Here is a 26,132-nt window from a genome sequence, read left to right on the forward strand (position 1 = left end):
GGAATCTGGTTTGGCACACTTTGATTTATATGGCAGATCCCACTGAAAACTGAGTGGCATATGCAGCCTTGTAGATGAAAGAGTTAAGGATGAAAATAAGAAGGGCGAGATTGGAGACACTGACATGAGGAAGTGGTACATTTTCTTGTAGTTGGAGGGAAGAATTGGAAGTGAGGCTTCAGATTGTACAAGTTGAAATATCGGCCCCGAGCAGTTTCTAGAAGAAATACGGATTTACTGAGGTGTACCGATATCTGGATAGGTTTTCATAATGGAGGCTTGCAGATGTTGATATTGCTTTTCAGTTTTTGGGTTCTTCATTGGTAGGCTTGTGAATGCTTTCCACTTTAGGGTGTGGATTAGGAGGTCCCCCATGACTCTTATTCCTGCCCAGTTCCATGTAGGGAAAAGAAAAGACTGGCGTGGTGTGAGACTTGTTATGTTTCTGTTCGAAAATAGTGGTTCTGTAAGTACAGCTGACTCTGTTGATCCTGTAAGTGTGTGACGAAGTCCTGTGTTTTTCCATCGCTATAGAGCATCTTTGTAAAAATGATGTAGTTTAGGAGGAGATGGTGCAGCACTGGCCATTCAGGGGGATTGTGAAAAGTCATCTAGTGGATGATTTCGTGATGTAATGGAAGGTGGTTACATAAGTGTCATTGCATTGAAGTGGCTTTAGGAGGAGCATTATCCTGAAGGATCTAATCTTGTTTTCAAGGGAAATCAGGCTTTGACCGCCCTTGCTGAGTGGCTTGCAGAGTTGACGATATGATGTCCAGTGAGTTTTGTTCCAAACGAAACATTCGATTTTCTTTTGAATGTGGTAGAGAAATTCTTCAGGCGGTGTGAGTACTTTGAGGGTATGCCATAAGACACTCGCAGCCATCAGGTTAACTATTAGTGCTCTTCCTCTAAGTGAAGACATCGAACAAACACTGTTCCATTTACCTAGCACCTGTTTAAAAGGGTTGTGCAGCTGTGTCCAGTTCAGTGTGTTATATATTTGGTGTTGCCAAGGTGCACACCTAAGTATCTTTGTCCTTCGCTTGACCAGGTACATTCGATTGGAGAATCATTTCTAGACTCCCATTTGCCTGACCACAAGCCCGTGGTTTTTTCAGAATTTAATTTGGCTCCTGAGGTTTGTGCATATAGTCTGTGTACTTCCTCGATTACTGCCATTTCAACATTTAGGACTATTACAGTGACGTCATCGGCATATGCTAATAGGGTAATTTTTTGATGTGGTTCTAGTATCCTGGTTCGTTTGGAGATGATGGTATCGTGTGCTCTTTTTAAGAAGGGTTCTATGGCCAGTGTGTATAACTGACCGGAGAGGGGACATCCTTGCTTGATCTCTCGAGAGTATGACAAAGTGCGAGTGAGCCTGTTGTTGATTTTTCAACAGAAGTGTGCACCTCTGTAAAGCAATTGCACTGTTTCAATGATGAGAGGACCATAGCCAAATGCCCTTGGAACTTCGTAAATGTACTCGTGCTCTAACCTGCTGAAAGCCAAGGCTGACGAGTGCTAGGTTTTTATATTGGCTGTTTGCGATGTGGATGAGATCTCTTATTAAATGGAGGTTATCATGTATTGATCTTCCTGGGACAGTGTACGTTTGATGTTGGCCATTAAATTCAGGCAGTGTTGGCTTTATTTGGTTTGCTATAACTTTGGAAATGATTTTGCAATCGGTATTAATTAGGGAGATAGGATGCCAGTTTCGGATATTCGTGTGGTATCCCTTCTTTGGTATCAATCATGCTACTGTGGTCGTGACGGATTGTGGGAGGCCATTGATGTAGGCTTCGTGCAGTGTTTTGAGGAGAAGTGGTCCGAGTTGATTCCAGAAGACTTGGAAAAACTCTGACGTGAGACCATCAAGGCCAGGAAATTTGTTCTTTGGCAAAGATGTGCATGCAGTTTTCAGTTCATCTAGCGGGATTTTGTTTTCTAAGTGGTTCCGATCTGTTGCAGAGATTTTTTTTGTTTCTTTCAGTATTTCGTGAATGGCATGATGGGATGTTTCTGCAGTGCTGTATGCATTCTTGTAGTATTGTAGGATTTCAGAACTGATTTTACTTGGATCTTCTGTGATGCTCTCATCTTGAAGTCTGATAGCAGAGATGAAATTTGCTGCCTGTCATTTTTTTTCCAAAGAGAAAAAATATTTTGTGGGGACGTCTGAAAGTTTTATTTGCGAATGCCGCAATCTGACCAGGGCACCTTTTGCCGATACTTTTGCCTGTCTTTGCATGGCTTGGAAGGCAGAATGATGTTCAGGGCTTTCTTCTGGGAAACACGTGAGCTGTTCTTCAAGTTGTCGAATTCTAATGTTCCTCTATTGATTTTTCTGGTGACTGTAGATCTCCGTAAAGGATTTCATTGGTGATTTTAAGTGGGGCCACCATGTTTTCATTGATTCTGTATCCACTTTCAAGTGAGTGAGGTTGGTTATTAAAGCCTGAGTGTTTATTATATAAGCTGGATCTTTCAGGAGAGTATTGTTGAAGATCCAATAGGCACTTCCTGATTTGGATGCTTCCAAAGATAATGAAAGTTGCAGCTTGACGAAGCAATGATCTGAAATGTAGGAAGGGATGTGTGAGATGTTTCTAACTAGAGGCAAGGTGTGTTTGGAAATGTAGTATCTGTCCAGTTGTGATTCGTAGAGTGGCCTATTTGTCGCTGTGATTACTGACCTCCATGTGTAGGATTTCTTATCAGGATGTTGATGCCGAAAGACGTCGATGAATTCTTTATCGTTTACCAGTGTTTGAAGTTTGTTTATTAATTTGCTACGATGTTTAGCACACTGACGCCTGTCTTTTTCTTGGTCAAGAGTGCAATTAAAGTCTCCAGCTATTATGATATGTTCTCGGTCTATACTAGAAAGATGGTTTTGAACGAAATCCAGGATTGTGTGTGTGTGTGTGTGTGTGTGTGTGTGTGTGTGTGTGTGTGTGTGTGTGTGTGTGTGTGTGTGTGTGTGTGTGTGTGTGTGTGTGTGTGTGTGTGTGTGTGTGTGTGTGTGTGTGTGTGTGTGTGTGTGTGTGTGTGTGTGTGTGTGTGTGTGTGTGTGTGTGTGTGTGTGGAGTACTGATCTTCGGAGATTTGACCACATGGCAAGGACTGGTGTGGTACATCACCAAGCATCGCAGTGACCATACGATATCTGTGGAAAAGCAATGAACAGATGATGATGATTAGATCCAATACCACTACCACAACCATGTTTCTCAATCTTTCTCTATTATAAGCCACATCTCAAGTAAGCTGTGCTCATTAACTTGTGTTAAATTCTTTATTGCTACCTGTCTTGTTCATTCCATGTCTTTTCTTATCAGTTCAATTTTTCGGTACTCGTTTTATCAGTCGCTTATCTTCCCATCTTCCCAATGTGTCCTCTTAATTCTTGTAAATGATAGAATGTTTGAGCTTCAAAGCAGATATTGTAGTTATTCCATGATTGTAAGATTAAATTCTTTATTGCTACCTGTCTTGTTCATTCCATGTCTTTTCTTATCAGTTCAATTTTTCTGTACTCGTTTTATCAGTCGCTTATCTTCCCATCTTCCCAATGTGTCCTCTTAATTCTTGTAAATGATAGAATGTTTGAGCTTCAAAGCAGATATTGTAATTATTCCATGATTGTAAGGTGATCCAAAAATCTTTCCCAGTAATTTTTGTTTTTATGTATCCATGTATTAAGATTTAAGTGCTCAGAAGATATCATGGGATGTTTAATGGAACATTGACAGCACTAAGAAAGAATTAAAGACTATGTATTGGATACCACTCATAGGATCTTTTGGAAGAAAACCACCATGCTCCATCACAGTAAATTTAAACGGAAAGTGTTTTTGGAATCTGCAGTGGTACTCAGAAATCAACTGAATTTAAACAAATATGGATGCAAAAAACTTCCCAAAATTTGGGAAAGATTAATCATCATAGGTCCCAATTTACAACCTGGACTACCTACAAACACCCATAGAGGACACACAGATAGGACTGAGAGTTGTAGCATTGAGAATTGTGTTGTCTTTGTATGTCTGTTATTAGTGTTACTTGTACTCCATAAAGATGTCTTGGTAAAAATTGAGGAAATATAGTATTATTAGTTATTACTTAATTGTATTATTAATTATTTTTTTAAAAAAGAAACTTATAAAACTTATGTGATTAGAATAAAACTTTCCTATATTTTTGAAAGTGAAAAGTAGTCATTCCGATTCAACTTTAGGTGATTGACTAAGGCTTTGACACTTCCTTTAAATAAATGTTTGAATTTGTGGTGAGACCGATGGAGCATTCATGTTTCAGATCACAAGATCTTGTGATCAGTATTTATTCCATGATCTTAAAGGCCAGATTTCTCAGGTTTCCTGTTGATGATGTAGGACTGGTGTTTTTGTATTATTTTCTCTGCTGAATTACCAGTTTAGCCAAAATAAAAGAGGTGACAATCATTTGGAATTTGGTAGATGTCAGGGAGATTTGAGGAGCATTTATCTTTAAAATGGAAACTATGAAAACAGTTCGTTGACTAATAAACATTTTCACTAGATTATTCTTGAGGTTCTGAACTGCCAGCAATGTATGAAATAGGAATTCTGTGCACTGTTTCCTTATTATTTGAGTCAGAGTTATATGCATCCATAATTTTCCTCAGTTTTCTGTTTTAAATTTGTCCATTGTTCTAGTTTTACCTTGTATTCTATTATTTAATACCACTGACGATTTGTAATTTCGATCATACATTTCAGTTTGTAATTTTCAAAATGAAATATATGGCTTTTAATTAAATTTTATTTATTCTTTTATTGTGTTATCATGTGAATTCTAAGAAATGTTATGGCACAAGTATTCTCAAAACATCATTTTCATTTTAGAGTAATAATTACAGCCACTGGCAGGCAGACTTATTTGAAAAAAAAAGGGGGGGGGGGTAATCCGGATGACGATTCTTCACTTAAAATGTATATATTTTGCTAGAAACATTATTATTATATTGGCATTTCCAGGGAGCCAGAAATTCTGGAGAGGAGCAGTCTTGCAGGTCATACATTGCCTGATGACTTATCATGCCTCAGTCCGTGTCTGCTTATTCCATTCACGCATTAGATGACATGAAAATAGGCGTCATCTGCTTCCTGACCACACCCTTACTCAGCTTCTAGGTTTGACCCAGTCCAAAATCTATAACTTAGCAGTTAACAATATTAAATTATATTTATTTATATTTTCCAATAGAATCAGTCTTTTAACATTTGCCTGCAATGATTGTATATCAAATTTATTTCCTTATCAACTGACAAACTTTGAATCATTGACATATAACTGGATATTTCCCTCAAGCCCATTCCTTAGTTTACTTACTTATCCTCTTCACGCAGTATTCGGGGTAGCACTGGCATTCCCCTTCCAAGTGTGGCATTGCTTGCCAGTCAGTGGACATCTGTGTGCAGCTCTGGGGAGCTCTGTCACCGAACCAAAAAATCCTTCAGTATGAATTCTTCATCTTCAAATGTTTTAGGGGCTAACAAAGTCATGACTACGTACTGATATCATAGAGAAAGCATTTGGTAACAGAAGCCATGTTCTTGGCTTCTGTAGCTTCTTGCTATGGACAGCAAACTTACATTACTTGCATATGTTTGTCAGCTAAGAGAAAAGTGGAAAAGAGAGCACTGAATCTCCTTTGCACTCTATTCTCTACTGAATGGGGATGCTAAATGATCTTTATTGCTTCCTCTTTATCATGTGCTTATGTGTTCAAAGCTTATACATTTCAAGTCTATGGTTCTGCAAGGCAGAATAACCTGCAATGTTTGGATCCCACCCATCATCAGAGTATATGGATAGCTACTTGTGCCTTTTGCACCTCACCCATTCAAGGTTTTATTTTATGTTGAATGAACTGGTTCTATTGCTTAGATGGAAACAGTTGTCTCTTAGTTATGTCCTAAAGATAATCTCTTCCAGATCATCCTACATGGACTAGTCTCTTTTTTTTTTGGAAGTCTCTATATCTCACACATCAGACTGCCATATTTTGTATTGGTATGCGTATAAAAGAGACTGTGCAGGCTGCTGGCATGAATGTTGAAACATTGCTTACAAAAAACATAACAGTATCCCTCCATGGCAGGTTTTCACTCCATCCTGCAACCTCTCTTTGACAATTACAGAAGTTGCATACTCTATTATCTGTCTACCTGCAATTGTTTAATGCACACAAAGCATCCCACTCTGATTTCTTGCCCATCTATACTGATGGCTCAAGAACTTATAAATATAAGATAAGGGGATAAAAATCCCTTATTGTTTTTCAGCCAGTAAGCGTAACTAAGATCGAAAACTACGATCTGAACGTTTCATGCCGACGGACTGTCGGCGGATCCAGGCGTAAGTGACCACTTCGTAGAGCCACACCACGGCAACTCGTTGCAAAGGTGGAGCAAGTCCTTCACTATTCTTGATATTTTCTCATAATGTAAAACACACAGCTCCTAGGAGATGTAGTACTGTTTTACATTATGAGGAGAGGTCACTAACCAGACCGGTTTCAACCTTATGAATAAGTAAAGCCGTCTCTAAAAATTCGGATGATCCCTAGGCCACTCATCGTGGGCGAAAGACCGTCCATCTCAGCGTTGACTCCACTCAGTGATGGCCTTCCACCCACACGCCACCACCGAGCAGAACCGCTCAAATTCCGAAGAAAAGCATTCACCGACAAAGCTCCTGAACGGGCCGTGCCGGAGAACACTTTTCCCCGGAGACTCAAATTGCTCCCTTAAGGCAAAAACCCCAAGGGAGGGAACTCATATTAGCCCTCACCCTTTTCAGCCTTATGAGTAAGCCGTCTCTAAAAATTCGGACGATCTCTAGGCCACTCAATCGTGGGCGAAAGACCGTCCTTCTCAACGTTGGCTCCACTGAGTGATGGCTTTGCACCCACACGCCACCACCGAGCAGAACAGCACAAATTCCGAAGAAAATCATTCACCGACAAAGCCCCTCAGCGGACCGCGCCGGAGAACACTTTCCCCGGAGATTCAAATTGCTCCCTTAAGTAAAAAACCCCAAGGGAGCGAACTCATAATAGCCCCCACCGGTTTCAGCCTTATGAGTAAGTAAAGCCGTCTCTAAAAATCCGGACGATCCCTAGGCCACTCAATCGTGGGCGAAAGACCGTCCATCTCAGCGTTGGCTCCACTCAGTGATGGCCTTCCACCCACATGCCACTACCGAGCATAACCGCTCAAATTCCGAAGAAAATCATTCACCGACAAAGCCTTTCAGCGGGCCGTGCCAGAGAACACATCCCCAGAGACTCAAATTGCTCCCTTAAGGCAAAAACCCCAAGAGAGCGAACTCATAATAGCCCCCACCGGTTTCACCCTCTGTTTAAGTAAAGAGGTAAAATCTCATAAAATCAGACGATCTCTATCTCTAGGCCACTCATTCGTGGACGAAAGTCCGTCTAAATTTCCGCGTTGGTTCCACTCAGTGAAACTCAACCACCGAGCCGATCCGCTCATTCCGAAGAAAATAATTCACCGACAAGAACCCCTCAGCGGGCCGTGCCGGAGAACCCTCACCCCGGAGACTAAAATTGCTCCCTTAAGGCAAAATCCCCAAGGGAGCAAAATCATAATATCCCCCACCGGTTTCACCCCTTTTTGAGGCTTCATCAGTAAGTAGCTAGACCTAGAATATCAGAGTTTAAGTGAAAAGAACTTACATACTTTTGCTATACGATTGCCAGAAAGGTGTGTCACTCTATTATGTTATATCATATGATAACTAAGATGAAAAGCCAAAATGGCTATTTTTTCAGGCGAGGTTGATAAGATAAGGGGATAAAAATCCCTTATTGTTTTTCAGCCAGTAAGCGAAACTAAGATCGAAAACTACGATCTGAACGTTTCATGCCGACTGACTGTCGGCGGATATTATGAGAAAATATCAAGACTAGTGAAGGAACTTGCTCCACCTTTGCAACGAGTTGCTGTGGTGTGGCACTACCAAGTGGTCACTTACGCTTGGATCCTCCGACAGTCCGTCGGCATGAAACGTTCAGATCGTAGTTTTCGATCTTAGTTTCGCTTACTGGCTGAAAACCAATAAGGGATTTTTATCCTCTTATCTTATCAACCACGCCAGAAAAAATAGCCGTTTTGGCTTTTCATCTTAACTTATAAATATGTTGACTGTGCTGCTGTGTTTCCTGACATTACTGTCTCCAACCAGATCCCCACTCGATTGCAGTAATTATGCAGCAGAGTTACACCATTCAATTTGCACTTATGTAGTGCTGTAACCTTTGCTGTAATTTTATATTTATATTTAGAATACTGCATTGTTTAACTTCATTTTTGTACATACATGCATATTATATATTATATACTTGTTTATTTTTGACTATTTATGCACTGCTATAGCCGTTGACTGTATTGCTGTGATCTTTGCTATATGTTTATATGTAGATACTGCATTGCTGAACTTGATTTTTGTGCATGCATATTGCTTATTAATATCTCTTTGACTATTTATATTGCTATGACTTTTAACCTTATGTATTGCTATAACCTTTGGTGTAACTTTGTTTATGTATAGATATTGCATTGCTGAACTTAATTTTTTTGCATGCATATTGCTTATTAATATCTCTTTGACTTTTATGTATTGCTCTATCTTTTGCTGTAATTTTATTTATATGCAGTGGCCTCATTGCTTGGCTTGGTTTTTTTGTACATGCATATTATTTACTACTTTGTCTCTGACTATTTATGTATTGTTGTAACCTTTACTATGGCACAGAATGACCATTGCTGTTTTTGAACCAACCAAAATCCACCACTTTCCTAGCAATGTAATAAGCCTATTTTGGCATGACCATCCACTTGAGTTTGTATTATAACCTGTTATGTGAAATTCTGTCAAATGTATTGACAAAATTCCAGCAGTACAATTGTATATTTTCCTAATCCAGCTCTCCTGTGATGCTATTGTAAAAACTGAGCAAATATGAAATAAAGTGAAGGAAATTCTAACTGATAGATTTGTAGTTGATTGAAGGTTAAGATTTGAAGAGCTGAGGGTATGATAATAATTTTATGAGGATATCCTTAAAATGACACATCTGAATGGAGTATAATTTGAATGCAGAATTTGTCTGAGTCATACAGTATCAAAATATCTTATCTGAAAGGGGTGAGGATCATAATGCATAAAACCATCTAAAACCATTAATTCTCATAAAAAAATTATTTTTTTATGTGGCTTCCACCCATCAAAGTTTTTTTTGTAAATCTATAGTACATTTTGACTTAGATGGGCTATGGATTTTTTTTCCTTTATTTATTCATTTTATACATTTTTTGTATTTTATTTTTTCCCCTTGTCTGGAAAAAACTGTACTCTAGAGACCAAACCTGAAACTTTTTCGGCACTTCAGTCCTCCAGTAAGTACAGTGGTGGTGTCCCACACAAGGTAATGAGGTTCATCTCTCACCTGAAGACAATCACCAACATTCATGACCACAACAGAATTCAAAGATCTGTTGATTGGAGAGCCAATATGCTAACCACTCAGCTTTATAAATAATGAATTTGAGAATTGTACTTTTGATTCATGTGCTGTAGGGTTTACTACATGAATTGATATTATCCTTTATGTACATAATTTTGTCATTGCATAGCCATCACCACCACCACATTCTTTGTATGCATTATTGAGAGGCTTGCTTTAATTTAGTGATGAAAAATGTTTCTGCTTATCTATTTATAGTTTAGCTGATTATGTTTCGAGATTATCCACATTCTCTTATATGATTTGACATTGTGTCAAATCGAGGCAATAATGCTTCTGCTGTACAATCACCAGTAGTTTCTAATTCTGATGTGCCATGGACTCTGAAAATGTTTAGATGAAACCATTATCTGGCGTGAGATCACTACCTTGTTTTAATTGAGGTAAGCAGCATGAAAAACATGTCTCTTCATGTTAAAAAAACGTTTTTTAACATGACCAAAAAGGTCTGGAAAGACTTTTATTGGGATTATATTGATCAAGTGAATATAATAAACAACTAAGTTATACCAACCACTTTCACCAACTAAGTCTGTTGACGTCTTCAGGGTACATAACTGATATACGGCACTAAAAAGTAAAAAACTGTTACAAACTATAATCAACCGATTCCAATTATATTAAACAAAGAACAGAGCGCGTACAATACATTCATAGAGCGTGGATGATATCACTTGTTGTTATTTAGGAACGTTCTGTAGTTGGCACTATAATTCAGTTCTGGCGAGTTGAAGGATCTGATAAGGGTCTTCCAGATCACAAGCAAGATTAGTCCTTGGTTCCTGTTAAGGTTTTGTATACAGCAGGCAACTGTTGTGGCCTCCTTAAAAATTAGGGAGCGGAAGTCCTCCTCCATGTAAGGAATTGTGCTTCTATCCCACTCTATGGTATGGTTCGTTCTTGAGAAATGAAAGCTAACCCCGATTTTTCTTCTCTGTTATTATTGACGTCACGTATGTGTTCTTTTTGCCTAATTTCAAGATTTTTAGATGAATGAAACCATTATCTGGTGTGAGATCACTTTCTTGAACGTTATGGCGAGAGAATAAAAACCCTTATCAGAACCTTCCGTAGAACGTTCCTAAATAACAACAAGTGATATCATCCACGCTCTATGAATGTATTGTACGCGCTCTGTTCTTTGTTTAATATAATTGGAATCGGTTGATTATAGTTTGTAACAGTTTGTTTTTACTTTTTAGTGCCGTACATCAGTTATGTACCCTGAAGATGCCAACAGACTTAGTTGGAGAAAGTAGTTGGTATAACTTAGTTGTTTATTATATGCACTTGATCAATATAATATAAAAGTCTTTCCAAAGCTTTTTGGTCAAGAAAATTAAACTTTTTTTAACATGAATAGAATCCATGGGGAAACCAAACGAAAGGTACGCCGTTTTGAATTCCTTAAATGTAAAAAAGCCAAACTATTAAATCACCTCACGTTTTTGAAAAGATGTAAAGATAACAAGATTGTTCCAAAGTTTCTATTTTTAAAAGAACAATTCCATTCAAGACGAGCGAAACATATTTATTTTAAAACATCTTTGGCACTTCTAAGTGAACGGATACAGCATACCAGATTTCTTTTAAGCCAAATAGATTTAGACTGTTATCAGATTTATGACGATATTTCTAGTACTTTTGATCAAGACATATTGTCACATTTGGACAGAATGGTCACTACTAGGTATGATAAAGCCTTTACAACAAGCAAACGAATCCAAATCAAAAAATTTAACGATCTTTATACAAAACGTTTTAAGTCAAAACCTTCTCTACCAGACAGCAAAGTTATTTTTAATTTATCGGATCATGTATTAACAAAACCAGAGATCAATATACTTAAAAAAGGGTTCAATTTTGCGATAACACCTCATAATGTCCCTAAAGTGGATATCATTTGTAATATAGAAAAGGCAGTCTCGTCGTTACCGGAACCCAGAACCCATTGCTAATGATATTAGATTAAAAAGTAGTATCATCCTCTCATCTTCCAGAACTCCTAACAAAAACATCACTACTCTGGAAAAAAGAACATTGTATAGTTTGAAGAAAAAGAAAGACATTATCATATTGAAGGCAGATAAGGGAAATTCAACAGTGATTTTAAACACCAGTGATTACGAAGATAAGATTAACAGCTTATTGTCGGATACATCAAACTACCGTGTCCTAGTCACAGACCCAACACTAAAGAACCACAATGATACCAACGATTTAATACGTCATATGGAGAACTGGTCTATAGACTTAAAACGAAGATTGAAATCCATGCATCCACTAACACCAAGACTATATGGCGCTCCTAAGGTACACAAAAATGGAATACCACTACGCCCGATTGTGGATGGAATCAATTCGCCAACTTATCTGTTATCTAAACACCTGGCAGGCCTACTCAAACCTCACATCCATAATTCAGATACTTATATACGAAATTCGCAACATTTCGTTGAGAAACTGAACAACATCTCTATCTCCAATACGGATTTACTCGCCAGCCTGGATATTACATCTCTATTCACTAACATCCCTGTGGGGGAAGTCATCAACATTTTAGGAAGTTTGCTCACACAAGACATTACTTCTCTGTTCCGTCATTGTTTAACATCAAACTTTTTCTTATGGAATAAAACCATATATCAACAATTGACTGGCCTTGCAATGGGTAGCCCCCTCTCTCCATCTTGTGCTGATCTCTTTATGGAGGATTTTGAAAGTAAAATCTTAACTCCAACAGACCCTAAACCCACAGTATGGTGGAGATACGTGGATGATATCTTTATCGTTTGGAACCACACAAAAAAGGACCTTTCGACTTTCTTAACAAAATCAACTCTCTCCACCACACAATCAAATTCACTCTAGAACTTGAAGAAGATAACCAATTATCATTTCTGGACACTTTAATTAAGAAGCTTCCGAATGGTGGTATCAAGCTCTCAGTTTACCGAAAACCTACCAATACAGGACGTTATTTACATTTCACTTCCTCACACCACATTTCTCAGAAACTTAGTATTGTACACATGTTGTAGAACTGTGCCTCTCTCCTTACAACAGATCAACAACACCTCCAGGAAGAACTATCCCTGATATCCACCAACCTTACCATGAATGGATTTCCTCGAAGACTCGTCCACAAGATACTTTTCTCGGAACCCCGACAAAGACAACAAGATGATGAACGTTATATTTCTACCATCGTCATTCCATACTTAGGGACAGTTTCCAATAAGATTGCTAGACTCCTTAGACCACATAAAATAAGAGTGGCCTTTAAACCCACAGAAACGATTAGACAATTCTTAAGATCTCCAAAAGATAGCTATCCTTTCTCCAAATATGCTGGAGTTTATAACATACCATGCTCGTGCGGCTTGAATTACATCCGCCAAACTTCAAGGAGCCTTGAAATTAGGCAAAACGAACACATAGGTGATGTGAATAATAACAGAGAAGAAAAATCGGGGTTAGCTTTTCATTTCTCAAGAACGAACCATACCATAGAGTGGGATAGAAGCACAATTCCTTACATGGAGGAGGACTTCGGCTCCCGAAATTTTAAGGAGGCCACAACAGTTGCCCGCTGTATACAAAACCTTAACAGGAACCAAGGACTAATCTTGCTCGTGATCTGGAATACCCTTATCAGATCCTTCAACTCGCCAGAACTGAATTATAGTGCCAACTACAGAACGTTCCTAAATAACAACAAGTGATATCATCCACGCTCTATGAATGTATTGTACGCGCTCTGTTCTTTGTTTAATATAATTGGAATCGGTTGATTATAGTTTGTAACAGTTTCTTACTTTTAATGCCGTACATCAGTTATGTACCCTGAAGATGTCAACAGACTTAGTTGGTGAAACTAGTTGGTATAACTTTGTTGTTTATTATATGCACTTGATCAATATAATCCCAATAAAAGTCTTTCCAATGTTTATTCTCTTCTTCGATCATTAACTGGCTAACACACACACTATTAATGACAATTTTGCTCTTTGTCTTCGTCTGGATCATTTCGGTATTCTAATTTCAAATTAAAATTTTAATAGATAAAAGTGGGCCTATGTAGTTGATTGAGTATTGACAATGCACTCTGGTTGGAGAGACCAGGGTTCGAATCCAGTCTTGAATGTGAAGAACCTTTATCAGGATTTTTCATCCCTTGTGTTAAGACTTAATCCTTTCTCACTGGTTTACTCAATTAAGCTATTAACACGGGCTTTGCTTGCATTAAGCTTCTAACATAGGTTTTTCCTCCAAGACACTCAGCTTTCAGGGTTTTTTTTCATCCTGTAAACAGGCAAACCAGTCAAATAAACACATGAAATTTACAGATAGCAAATGGTACAGATAGGATTTACTGCCCTGTCGTAAAAGATAAGTAGGTTTCTAAGAAGCCATATCTCTTGACTGTGACAGACATTGAGCCTAACACAAAAGGGAAAATTTAATTAATACTTAAAAATATCTCATCTCATCTTCCTTTCCCTCTTTTACCTTGAGGTGTTGAGGGTTCATTAATCATCGGACCTCAAACCGTTCACAGGATAAGGTGGTCAGCCCTACGCCCCGTTATATCCTATGTCTGTAGTGTTGAGTTCTCGAGGCCGGTTTGCCTGCTTTGCAGGATGAAAAACCCCAGGATAAACTGGGAAAAATCCCTACTGCCCAAGACCGGCTAACTTGGCTATGGCTGAGGAAGAACTTTCAGCTCATGTCATTGACGGGAATCGAACGTAGGACATTCCTTCCTCAGGCATATTGTTGCGAAGCGCACAGCCACTAGGCTAACAGCGCAGACACTTAAAAGTATTAATAAGATATTGAAATGTTGTCCAGGGTGTTTCAAAAACCTGGTCTACAACAAGACAGTTGTGGGCAGCCTCGTTTGACGTTTTTCATTACAGTCAGTTGTGGTTTTAAAAGGCTCTTCTGCCTTTCAAATAACTTTGAAATAACTTCTGTAAGGCACAGTAGGTTTTTTTGACATTCTAAATCTCTTAATTGAGTAATTATGGTTGGCCGCCATGCAATATCGGAGGTACCTTGAATATCGAATGAGTACAATAGTATGTCATTTATTTGTTGTAAACTATCTTGAGTAAACGTTGTAACCTCCATATTGCTCCATATGGTGGCTGCAGTACAGATTTTACGTAAGATTTACACATTATGTTCGAGTGTTGACCCCCAAAAATAGACTGGATCGGATCTGTGGCTACGCTACTGCTTTGCACCAACCGTGAATTGACGTATATCACTAAGCAGAGGTGTTGTCAAGAAAAGAAGTGTGGACATATAATCTGATGTCATTCTTCAAAAGCATTCTATGAATGGGCATGCGTCGAAAAAGAACAGGTAATCCTTCTCTGAATGGAGATTTTAACAGGTAAATAGCATAATAATTCTACAGCGATATGGGGCACAATTTATTTGCAAGTCTGATCATTCTATTCTATGCCTGTCTGGTTAGTCGAGAGCGATAGTGTTTCCTCTATCCAACGAAAGGCTGTGGATTTGAATCGACAGTCGTCGTGGATGTTTGTGAATGCCTTTAGGTAGTAGATAAATGGCATCATCCGGTGTAAGACTTTCCTGCTTACTGGAAGCAAGAAGCGGCTTGAAAATGTTCCGTGTTTGATCTCCCTAAACTATAACGGTCGCTCCACGAAGAAGGATTGTTATCAGTTCAAATCTAACTGGAAAAAAATTTTTCTATGCTTTTTTTTTTCAGTCTGTACACCAGTTAGTCTATCTTTGACAATCAAGTAGACGTTCTTATCTCCATGAAACTGGTTTTTAGTCTCACAATTAAAAAATTCGACTATGGAATTAGGAATTTGGGCCACCAGTGGAGGTAGTTGGTTGCCTGTTGTACTCTTTCACTCGATACTTATGAAATAACTTATAGCATTTGGCTCAGGTGTCAGTGAGAGCTAAGGGTGTCCAAAATTGTCCAAACAAAATGTTAGTTCTCAAAAATTTTCGTCTACTCTTGAAAATAAAAGTCGTTAGGTAAGGCGGACATTATAGATTTATAACCTTTTTGAAAGGTGATAAATGAGTGAGATTTGCATACATACAAATCGTTTACATACAGTGATATGAATTTGTTTTCTTTTGGAAGGTAGCTCCTAAACTTATAATATCACAGTTATATAAAAGATGATCAGAGGGAGTATTCAGTCAGAAAACAAAGTCTGAATGATATAATTTTTTAATGAAAACGAAGTATGTTGTATTTTAATGATTCTTGTAATGTAATTCATTCTTAGTTTTATTTATTACCAATTATTGTTTACTATACATTTTTATTAGGAACTGGCCACTTATAAAATTTGTAAGATCACATGTTTTATGTCATTTATATGTTAATAATATTACCTTTGTTCTTTAATTAAGCAGATGCTCTAATCTGAGTTACTTTGAAGATAAATGTGAGTACATCACCTGTTACCGCAGACTGTTACAATTTTGAGGCTATCCGAAACGGAGTTTGTCAGCAGTTTCCTTTTCTTTCTCGAACCTGTGAAAATTAGCCGAAAGCTTCCTGCGTCTTTATCAACTTTTACTAACGCTCGTGCTATGATCATAGCTTGATATGATTGTGGATTTCAATACCCTAATGAATAACGTGTCGTTCAATTTTAAACCCTTTCATACCGCCAGTAAGTTGAGTGATGATGTGTCACATAGGACAATGAAAATCATTTATCATCGAAAGACATTTTCAAATATTCATACTAAAGTTGGATTCGAATTTGAAGGTTGAATTCGAATCCATTCTAACAGTTCTACTCTTTTGTTTTAACCTTTTTATTTGTTATTACCAGCATAGTACATTACGACTGAACATGAATAAAATATGCTAATTCTGAAATATTTAAAACACGAGAATACCATTCATAACCTATCTAATTCATGTGTTTATTGATATGTAGGTAGAGGGTCTGGAAGTCTCATTGGTGGTAATCTAATGAATAAATATGGCGCACGATTTGCATTTCGGGCTTGCGGGATAGCTGCAGGAATCTTCGGCTTCCTTTATGCGGGAGCGTACTATTTCATACTTCCTCACTTTGGAGCTAAGCAGAGGATGTCTAGTGAGTTACCAGAAACTTTTATTTCGAAATGTCTGTTGTTTAAGCTAATTTAAGAAGCAAATTAAACTCAGTTCAATTTAAAATAATGAAAACTGATTAAACTTTACATTTAATCATTAAGTTATAAAATTTATACTTGTTATTACTTTTCTGTTTTCTGTTGTTTTTTTGTTGTTATCACAACGGCTTCTGATTATGTGCATGCCACAGTTAATAGGATATACATCTCGTATATCCGCCATTTCGAAGAGCGTTGAAATACTATTGAGAGCTCGACAAACTTTTCCTTGATCGCTAGTATTTTTGTTTGCTTGTTTGTTTGTTTTAAAGTTGGACTAATTTAGATATTTTGAAAAGCTGATTATTATTTTCTACCAAATATGTTTCTTATTAACCTTTTGCTGTATATTTTTCTAATTGAATATAACAAGATATGAAAAATTATTAACCACGACCAAATATATTACAGAATATCAGATAGGTTTAGTTAATTTCGTAGCCGTTGATTTTTCGCCAAGTAAATATTGTTAAATAAATATATTAATTTAATTAAGTGAAGTTATTTGGCCGAAATTCATAGCTAGTTATAGTTTTCTAAATTAAACTAAATAGTGAGAAATAGGGAAACTAAATCATTTAAGTATGAGCCCTATTAAAATTAAATAAACCTCATCCTTAAATAACATCACATTCTTAGTGAAGGGAAGATGTGACTGTGACAAGAGAGAAATATAGAAGGGGAAAAGAGTATATTTGAAGTGATGTTACATCATAAAGCATTTTCTCAAAAAAATCAAATTTTTAGAATTAGATTCACAGCAACAGCAACTTTGGTACATTTTAAAAATCTCAAAATCATTACAAGTGTTTTAAAAACTGCCACATTAATAAATAATTCAGGTCGATTACAAATAAACAAATATTCTTATGCTTTGTGGTTGTTCCCCTAAGCAATCATGTGCCACTCTTTTAAATCCTAGCTATTTTTAAGGAATTCGATAGTAAGCTGGTCACCACTTCTCTCCATCAATTAGATTGAATATATTCCCAGAAGACGTGGAAGATTGCTAAATAGAAGGAGGTTTCTGACCATTATGATCTCTTGCGTTCTACAATCGATTTTTGAAGTTAAAAACCTGAGTTTCTTGCCGTCTGCTAAAAAAAGATCGAGTAACTCAGGTTCGCCCCAAAAGAAAAACTTGGAAAAGTTCCTGTAATGGGCGATTAGAATAGAACCTATAAGAATCTCTGTACAGTAAACATAGTATAATGAAAGTTACAAGTATATTTGGCCTTCGACTATCAACGTTTCAACCTGACTGAAAATTAATGAACAGTATGCTGATTGTAACATATGTATAACTAGCATTAATTAACTAACTTGCAGTTCATACTGATCTTAGTTAATTAATACTAGTGGCGGCAAACCTTATGCTAGTAAATTTTCCATTAAATAAGTAGGATATTAAGTAATTTTAAGAAAAAATGGAGAAAACATACCACGAATCTGATTGGCTGGTAAGATGAAAGATGTAATTTTTGTCTTTCTATTCCTAAGATAGATGTACAAAACATGTCTTTAGAAACCTGTATTTAGTGCTGTGAATATACTTATTAAATAAGTATGGTCGTTTCGATATCCAGTATTTAGGTAGTCAATATTACTACGGTCTATGAAAGTTCATGGCACAATGATCAGTCAGTGTGAGAATTTCTGTCCATCGCAGTTTAATTTATTGTTTTGGAAGTTAATTTTTTTTTTCGATTTTAGGGATATTTTCCATTACACAGCACGCCCTGATATTTCAATCACTGGATTTATTTTATTTCGGTTGGTATCCTTTTGTTCATAATATTTCTTATTGTTCATTTAGATGGTCAGGAAATAAGTGCTGAAATCGTGGTCATGCGAAACAGCCTAGTGTTTTGAACCAGGCTGAACTCACAGTGGATGCAGATCAGCAAAATTAATGGCTGATAATTTTAGAAGTTATAAAATGTATTTTTTTTTAATATTGTAATATACAGCACAAGACTCTATTAATATTGTTTTACTTCTGATAGTTTTGCATTTTATAATTAATTGTGAAAACAACTTTATAATTTGAATGTTTCAAAATATGTTATTCATGATGGGTTTCTGAATATTTAGAAATATACAAATATTATCATCTATAAACAAAACGAAGGTGTTGACTATATTTTCTTATGGGAAAGCAGTGGTTTTGTGCAGTATCACTAATAATAAACAGAATAAAATAAAAAAGATCGCTGTACATTGCTGATATATTTTCCATTCAGTAACTGATAACATGAGACAGACAGACTCCCGAGCTGATCAGGATTGTTGCGAATACTGATGGTTATGGGAAAATGTTACCTTGCATTGATAATTTGATACCCTTTTCCAAATAAGTTGGACACTATTGTTACTGAAAAAACATTCGTCCTTCTAATATATGATAATCTTAAAATACAGAAACTTTTTTGTATCCATCGGCTATGAACCACTGGTCATGAACAAATTTTGCAAAATCTCATGATGGCTTGTTCAAAAAATAAAAGGAAATTTCTTTGTCCTCTGTTAGTATCTAGTATTATACTCCTTAGAATAGATATTCAGGAGTTAAAAATCAGCATTCAAGGAATGTAATGCAATGCTCTGTGTTCCGAAATCCTGGTTAATTTACAGCTTCATTTGTAACTAGGAATCTCTGTAGTTGGTGTCAATTCTTTATTGTTATTAAGAGTTAAGCATGTATCCTGTGTTGGTTCTTATTTATGCATATTTACTTTTAATTTTATTTTTAATCTGTTTATTATTACGTAATGGAATGTCAGAGAATTACTCATGCTATGCACTGGAATGTCAGCATGAAGCCCGTGCATAGCATGAGCAATTCTAGAATTTTCTTAACACTATTTTAAAATGTTATCTTTTTTAACTCTTGCAGAAAAAGAAAAATTAGCTTACCATCTGTTACTGCTTATAGAATGATATTCCAATTCATAATTTACAGCAAATTAATGATATTCCATAAAAAAAATAGTTTCTGTCGTCTCACTTTATTTTATATTATAGTTAAAGAGAACAATTCGAAACCAGAGAGGATAATTAGAAGAATCGGGAGTAAAGAAGAAATTGAAATGACCAACGAAAACCGAAATTCAGAACCTGTAACAACCGTTGGAGCATTAAAAATAACAGACAATACTCAGGAGAATGTCTATTCCAGTTAATGATGTGTGTGTGAATTAAAGAATTAGATTGTTAATGGTTGCTTTTGGTGTTTTGCAACATTGATAAAAACTGAAAGCTAATTTTAATTCCTTTGAAAATGGTGATGATGTGATCATTGTTAACAGTCAATTACGTGTTGAATCATAGATCTGTATTTTGGTTTCGTTAAAGAGCATGTAATTTTGTAAATAATAATTGTATTAACCCATTTATTATTTATTTCTGTAAAATTTCCATAAAAGTGTTGTTTAAAAGGATAGAGAGATAAATCATTCAAATTATTTTCGCTTGCTTAAATGCTTTATGTGAACGAAATGCACTTTTCCGAAGAGTTTGCCTGTTTAAGGGGTGGAAATTCCAATTCTCTGGAAGGAAAAAAATGCTATAATTTCTGCTACATCGTCTTCAGTTGACAATCCATTATGAATGTTCCACTCACTTACTAAATGGTATTCATTAAGTTCTCCAACCAAAGAGCATCATCTACGAGAATACCGACTGAGTCCCGAAATACTTTATATCATTATTTTGCTTTAGATTTTAAGACTTGGGATCTCAGGCCATCTTAAAAAACGAAAAGTTATTTTAATAATTATAATTTTACTTCGAAGACTTTAACACAAAAACATACCAGACAGTAAATTACGTTTTTCCTGAATTTTTAAATTAAGCTACTTAAAGTATGTCATTATGTCCACATCAAAATAGATCTAGAATCGATTTATTTATCATCAGATAACTACACCTTGCTCATTTATCTCAAGAAACATTTATTTCAAATGATAAGGGAAAATTAATCATCATAATAATAAACCTGTATTCAGCCATCGTTCTTCTCAATAGTAGAAAAATTAATGTTATTTATTAAATATCATTTTTTTTTTAATTTCACATAGTCCGGAAACAGACTATGTGAAATTTTGCGAACCTGGTGTCTCTTAAAGATATTTTGTTCTTAGCCTTAAAGAAACTTCCCAGAATAACGATTGTATTTTTCCTAAATTCAGCTACCAAGCTGTTAAATTTTTCTTTATGTTTCATCTTTAATCACGCCTCTTATTCTTTCATAATGAAAGTGCTTTTTGTTAGAAACAAAAAAAGTGTTTACTTTTGCAGTTCACTTCAAAATTCCTATGTTCATCTTTAATTTTCTGTTGATTCAATGTCATGGTCAATACCAATACACCAGAACCTGCAGGTGATTGATCTGCTTAACAAACACAAATTAACAAACACAACCAACATATTACTTAAATCATAAATTCATAATTGACACACCTAATGAATAATTATCTCGTTTACAGAAAAGAAATAATGAAAATAGAGAAATGTGCTAAATGTATCTTCAGATCGAATTACTTTGGATAATTTTTTGGGCTCTCGGAATTTTTTTGTTTGTATATGCATGATTTCGCTCAAGTTTCAAAACTCTAAATCAAAATCTTTGTACCACATTTGATATAGCAGTAGTTATATGTCTATGGTTGTGCGTTTTAGTCATTGTGAACTGTGTAGACCCTTTGTTCACTTTTGCACAGATTTATTTCTAAAATAGCACAAATGTACGCATTAAGCTAATTTAAAGCGATATACCATTATATTTCCATATCCTTTGTTAACTGTATTTTATTTCTGTTAATACATTTGCTTTTTTTAGCTTAATTTCCGATGTGAGGACAAGCAAAGTGACTTTATCCTGTATCATGTTTCCCCAAATAGTTAAGAAATTTCTCTGATGAAGTTTTCATTTACTCGTGAATAACGTCTGGATCCATTTCTTATCAAAACTTTTTATGCACTTTGTACCTCAGATATCAGATAGGCTTGTATGGGATGCTGTTGCTGGTCAGAGTGACCTAACAATGTGAACAGATTATATCGTCCTGAATTCTGCTCACTCTAAAATTTCAATAAACGGTATAAATGGTTAAAATGTGTGGTGAGTTTTCTAGAACCTTTAAGTTCGATTTGTGTCGGCACACAAATCGAATTCAGCAGAAATTGAACAAGCTTTTAACATTCAAGGCAGCGTTGTTGATAATCTTCCTATCGGTAAATGAAGCTTCGTGTGTTTGATTGCAACTTGGGAAGATAAGTGTAATTATAAATAAAAACAATTAAAGTTTCAATTATTATTATATTTCTGCATTTTAGATATAAACATTAGAAATTGTGTTCAATTTCCAATGTTTGTGTTCATAACTTCATTCAAATACTTGTATTAAAAATCGAATCTTCAAATCTTGCAGATGGTGTTGCTTTTTGTGCGTATTCTTCTCAACAGTATTAAATGTGTGTCATAACTGAATAAGAAGGGAACAGTGTCCTGGTCTACTATTATCTTGTAGATCTAATGTTACGAGTGATAAGTAACGGACAGTGATCCAGCTAAGCGGATTACTGTGTCGTAGGTTGATTGCTGTGCTTTAATCCTACTGTGTGTGTGTATTACTGATAAATAGAATTTTCAATGTGCAATAATCTGCATCACAAAATATCAATAAGTAAAATTTCTTTTTGGGTTCCAGTAATTTTCCTGTTCACCATTATTTTCTATATTATTCATTTAGAAACAATTTTTATAATTATAAATAATAAAAATAAATAAATAAGCTAACGCCTTTTATTCCCTTATAGGGAGTAGGCGAGGCCTTTTAACCCCATCTAGCTTTTGGAGACTGAGTGGGCAATTCTAATCTATAATTATAGATATAATTATTATAAATCCAGTTATGGACGTTAAACGTTTATTATTGTTTTCACTTTTCACGTGTGAATGATGATGCGAGTTTTGTCGAAAAAATAGTGAATTACGCAAAACCAGTGTGGTTTAAATCGGATCATATGACTAACTGAATTTGTAATTGGGACAGGCGCAGCATTTAGTGAAGATGGAGATAATCTTGCTGCGCTAGAAATTTAGTAGCCTTATTCAATATAACACAAATTGAGAACAACATCTGGAAATAAATAAACGATCGTCCGGAGTATACTGAATATATCCTTCATCGCACGAAGCCTTACGTAGAGGTCATGATACTTGGGGTGATGTGTCTTGATGTGTTCGTTCCGTTATTCAGGAAACAATAATGAAACACCTCGTCTCTCTAATGGAAACTGAAGAATGGTTTGAGTCTGTCAGCTTTTGGGGAGGCTAAATGGATGTGAAAGCTGGTAGATCAGATGTTCAAGATTTGTTATCTTGCGATCATTCAGAACCACAACTCTGCAAAATGAATGTATCTGTTATAAGCAGACGAGAAAAGACTGTCCAGATAGCTGGTGATTATAATGAAGAAATGAAAGAGATAAATACATAAAAACGCCCAAATTACATTATTATGAGATATGACATATTTTAAGCAGTTGGATGTCGAGTGTTTATAAGCATTTCTTTTCTAGTTCTAAGTGTCATTCTAATTGAACATTATGCCCATTTCTAATACGCTACATACACTCTTGCTTTTATTAAGGAAATACACATTATGTTGCAAAAATTATCAAGACACCTGAATGTCTCATAAAATACTTTTGTTTTGCAACAATCTTTGGACTTGATTGCAGGTGTCAGTCACTCTTCCTTCACATAAATTCTCGCGGACATTTCGGTCATTCCTCTACCAAACAAAACAAAAAACAGCCAGTTCTCTGCTATGTAGTCAAATTGGAGATGTCAGTCTCCTCTTGAACTGACGTTCCAACTCTTCCCAAAATGCTAATGATTGCGGACCATGATTGGAATTCTGAGCTGGGACTATAACTTTTTCTTTCCATTTCTTGAAATAAGATATTACAGTCCAAACCAGAAGGAGTATCCCCATATCAAAACCGCCACTTTTACCATGCAAGACAAAGAACAATACACTATGTTAGGTAATGTTCTCTTGGCACTACTGCATTTTGCTGCATAGAACTATGCAAGTACAATGCAAGTCGAACACGAACACTCATGTGGACAACATTTGGACAACATACACAGATAAAACATTATTCCCCGATCATCGCTCAGACTCGAGAGAGAGATAGTTTGATTCGTCACTCCATATGATCAATTTCCATTCCTTGACAGTCCAAGCTCTGTATCTTGTCCCATTCCAATGGATGGTTTATATTCGTTGTTTTTAATAAAGGTTTTGGGATGCAGCTTCCTTGCAAACATTCTCATCTCAACTCTCTTCGTGTCTTGTAAAAACCTATGGAATATATTGGAGATCCACACGTCGTCAGATTTAGAATACTCTAGTATGTATTGTGTAGTATGTAGAGAGGTTTCGGGGCTTGTATGAGTATTTTTAGACTTAGATAGTTGCATCCTGGGTTCGGTGTTACCGGACTGGAATACTTAAGTTATGCGCAAAACACGTACAGGCCATTTTCCTAAATAACATCCGACTATCGTTTTCCTCTGAAAGACAGTTTCTGAGGGCTCATCGTGCAGTATTCAAAATAAAATTAAATTCCGAGAAGGCTGCTTATCTTATTCATTGTTCTAAAATCTGCATATTGAGCGGTTTATTTCTTTATTTCTTTTGAAAACAACTTACATTATTCTTTAAGTTATACACAAAAAAAAGTGAATTGATTTTTACTTTATCAACCATGAATCACCAACCAGAATCAGAAACTGATTCTTCATCAACAGTGCAATAAATAACTGCATTTGTTTATGAGAGTTCGGAAAACATTCTGAGTTAGGAAATCTCATTTGAACTTCACTTATTAAGTGCTATTATAGTTTCTTAGAATATTTCATGTTTTCAAAAAAATAAAATGCTGTCGCTAATACACTTAATGGGATTATGTATGATAGTCATCTAAAAGCTCTTCACTCATCGTTTCTGTTAATATCCGATAAAATATCACTGATTTTAAAGGTCAAATAAATCATTGACTTCGCGTGATGTGATAAATCATATTGTCAGATTACATGTTTATTTGTTCGCATGAAGTTCCCGTAAATAATAAATATATTCAAATCGGCTGTTACTGGAACTGAACAGACATTCCCTCACTCTCAATATGCACAATGCATATAGTAATACCTTGAGTACCGACGTTTTTCATTAATCCTTTTAAAAAAATCTTGTAAAATAATCACCAGTTATTATAGTGTATAAATGAAGTAACGAAATAGTAAGTGATTAAACAAAATCAATATATCTGACTGTACAAATTTTAAGAAGTGCATAGAAAGTTTGGGAACTCACTCTTTCTTTTTGAGTTCCAGTACCTCCTGTGTATATTGTGTTATATAATTCAGTTATTCTATAGATAGAATAACAGATCAGTTTAGTTAAAGTATGAAATAATAATTTCATTTCATTCTTTATCTGTGTAATTTATGAAATGCCTAGGTACTCTACTGAATATCTCAATTAGTTGTAATTGAAGAATAAAAAAATACATGTTAGTTGGTAAAATGTTTCAATGGACCGTTTTCTTTCTAAAAAACAACATAGTGTTTTACTTTCTTAAATTTATTTATAGTTTCGATTATTACAAATTAAGCATGAAATAATATGTTAATATAAATAATGCAAAAAGAAGCAATTGTTTATTTGCACATGAAATACGAACTATAACCGCATTTCGAACGGCAAGAAGCATTCTTTTCACACAAACATTTTGTAGTCTGATATCTTTGCTGTTGCGTAGACATTTCGCAAAACCCTGACCTGTACCAGTTGATTGCCTTATAGATACCGTTCGAAGAGATGTTTTTTTTTCTGCGGCAGTTCTTCGGGGGAAATGTTTTTCTTCACAAACACCAAATTATGACCTTCCGTATAATTGTTTTATTATTAAATCCTAGTGCCTAATTTATAAAACCATTTTCAGATTTTGCCAATTATGATAACCAACACAGAGCAAAACTCAACTTTTCCTCTGTCTAATTCAAGAACTTTAATATGGAAGGTTGAACTTATACAAGCATTACGAAGACTAGAGAGTCGAAAGTCTTTTTTTAATATTTTTCTTTTTTTTGTTTGTTTGTTTGTTTGCAAAATTAAACCTTCTTTGTTCTGGTCTGGTCTGGTTCTACTCGTTACTTTAAAATAGTTTCTTTTTATTATAAAATCACACACAGACGGTTTTGAGCCCAACCTATCAGACTCATCATCTACATCTATACTATTACATGAAATTGCTAGTGCATCACCAGCAT

General features: G+C 35.7%; 1 protein-coding gene across 1 annotated transcript in view; it reads left to right on the top strand.

The window, feature by feature from the left end:
* Positions 1 to 20,213, top strand: part of LOC150109175 (major facilitator superfamily domain-containing protein 6-like) — a 55,640-nt gene extending 35,427 nt beyond the window's left edge. The window contains exons 6-7 of the mRNA XM_090405914.1: positions 16,564 to 16,725; positions 19,808 to 20,213. Coding sequence (XP_090262040.1) covers positions 16,564 to 16,725; positions 19,808 to 19,965 — 320 coding nt within the window. The 3' untranslated portion in view covers positions 19,966 to 20,213. The remainder of the gene's footprint in view (positions 1 to 16,563; positions 16,726 to 19,807) is intronic.
* The last annotated feature ends 5,919 nt before the right edge of the window (positions 20,214 to 26,132 follow it).

Source organism: Typopeltis vanoorti, chromosome 2, assembly GCF_054136105.1.
Source record: "Typopeltis vanoorti isolate ZY-2024b chromosome 2, IOZ_Tvanoo_1.0, whole genome shotgun sequence".
Taxonomy (NCBI): domain Eukaryota; kingdom Metazoa; phylum Arthropoda; class Arachnida; order Uropygi; family Thelyphonidae; genus Typopeltis; species Typopeltis vanoorti.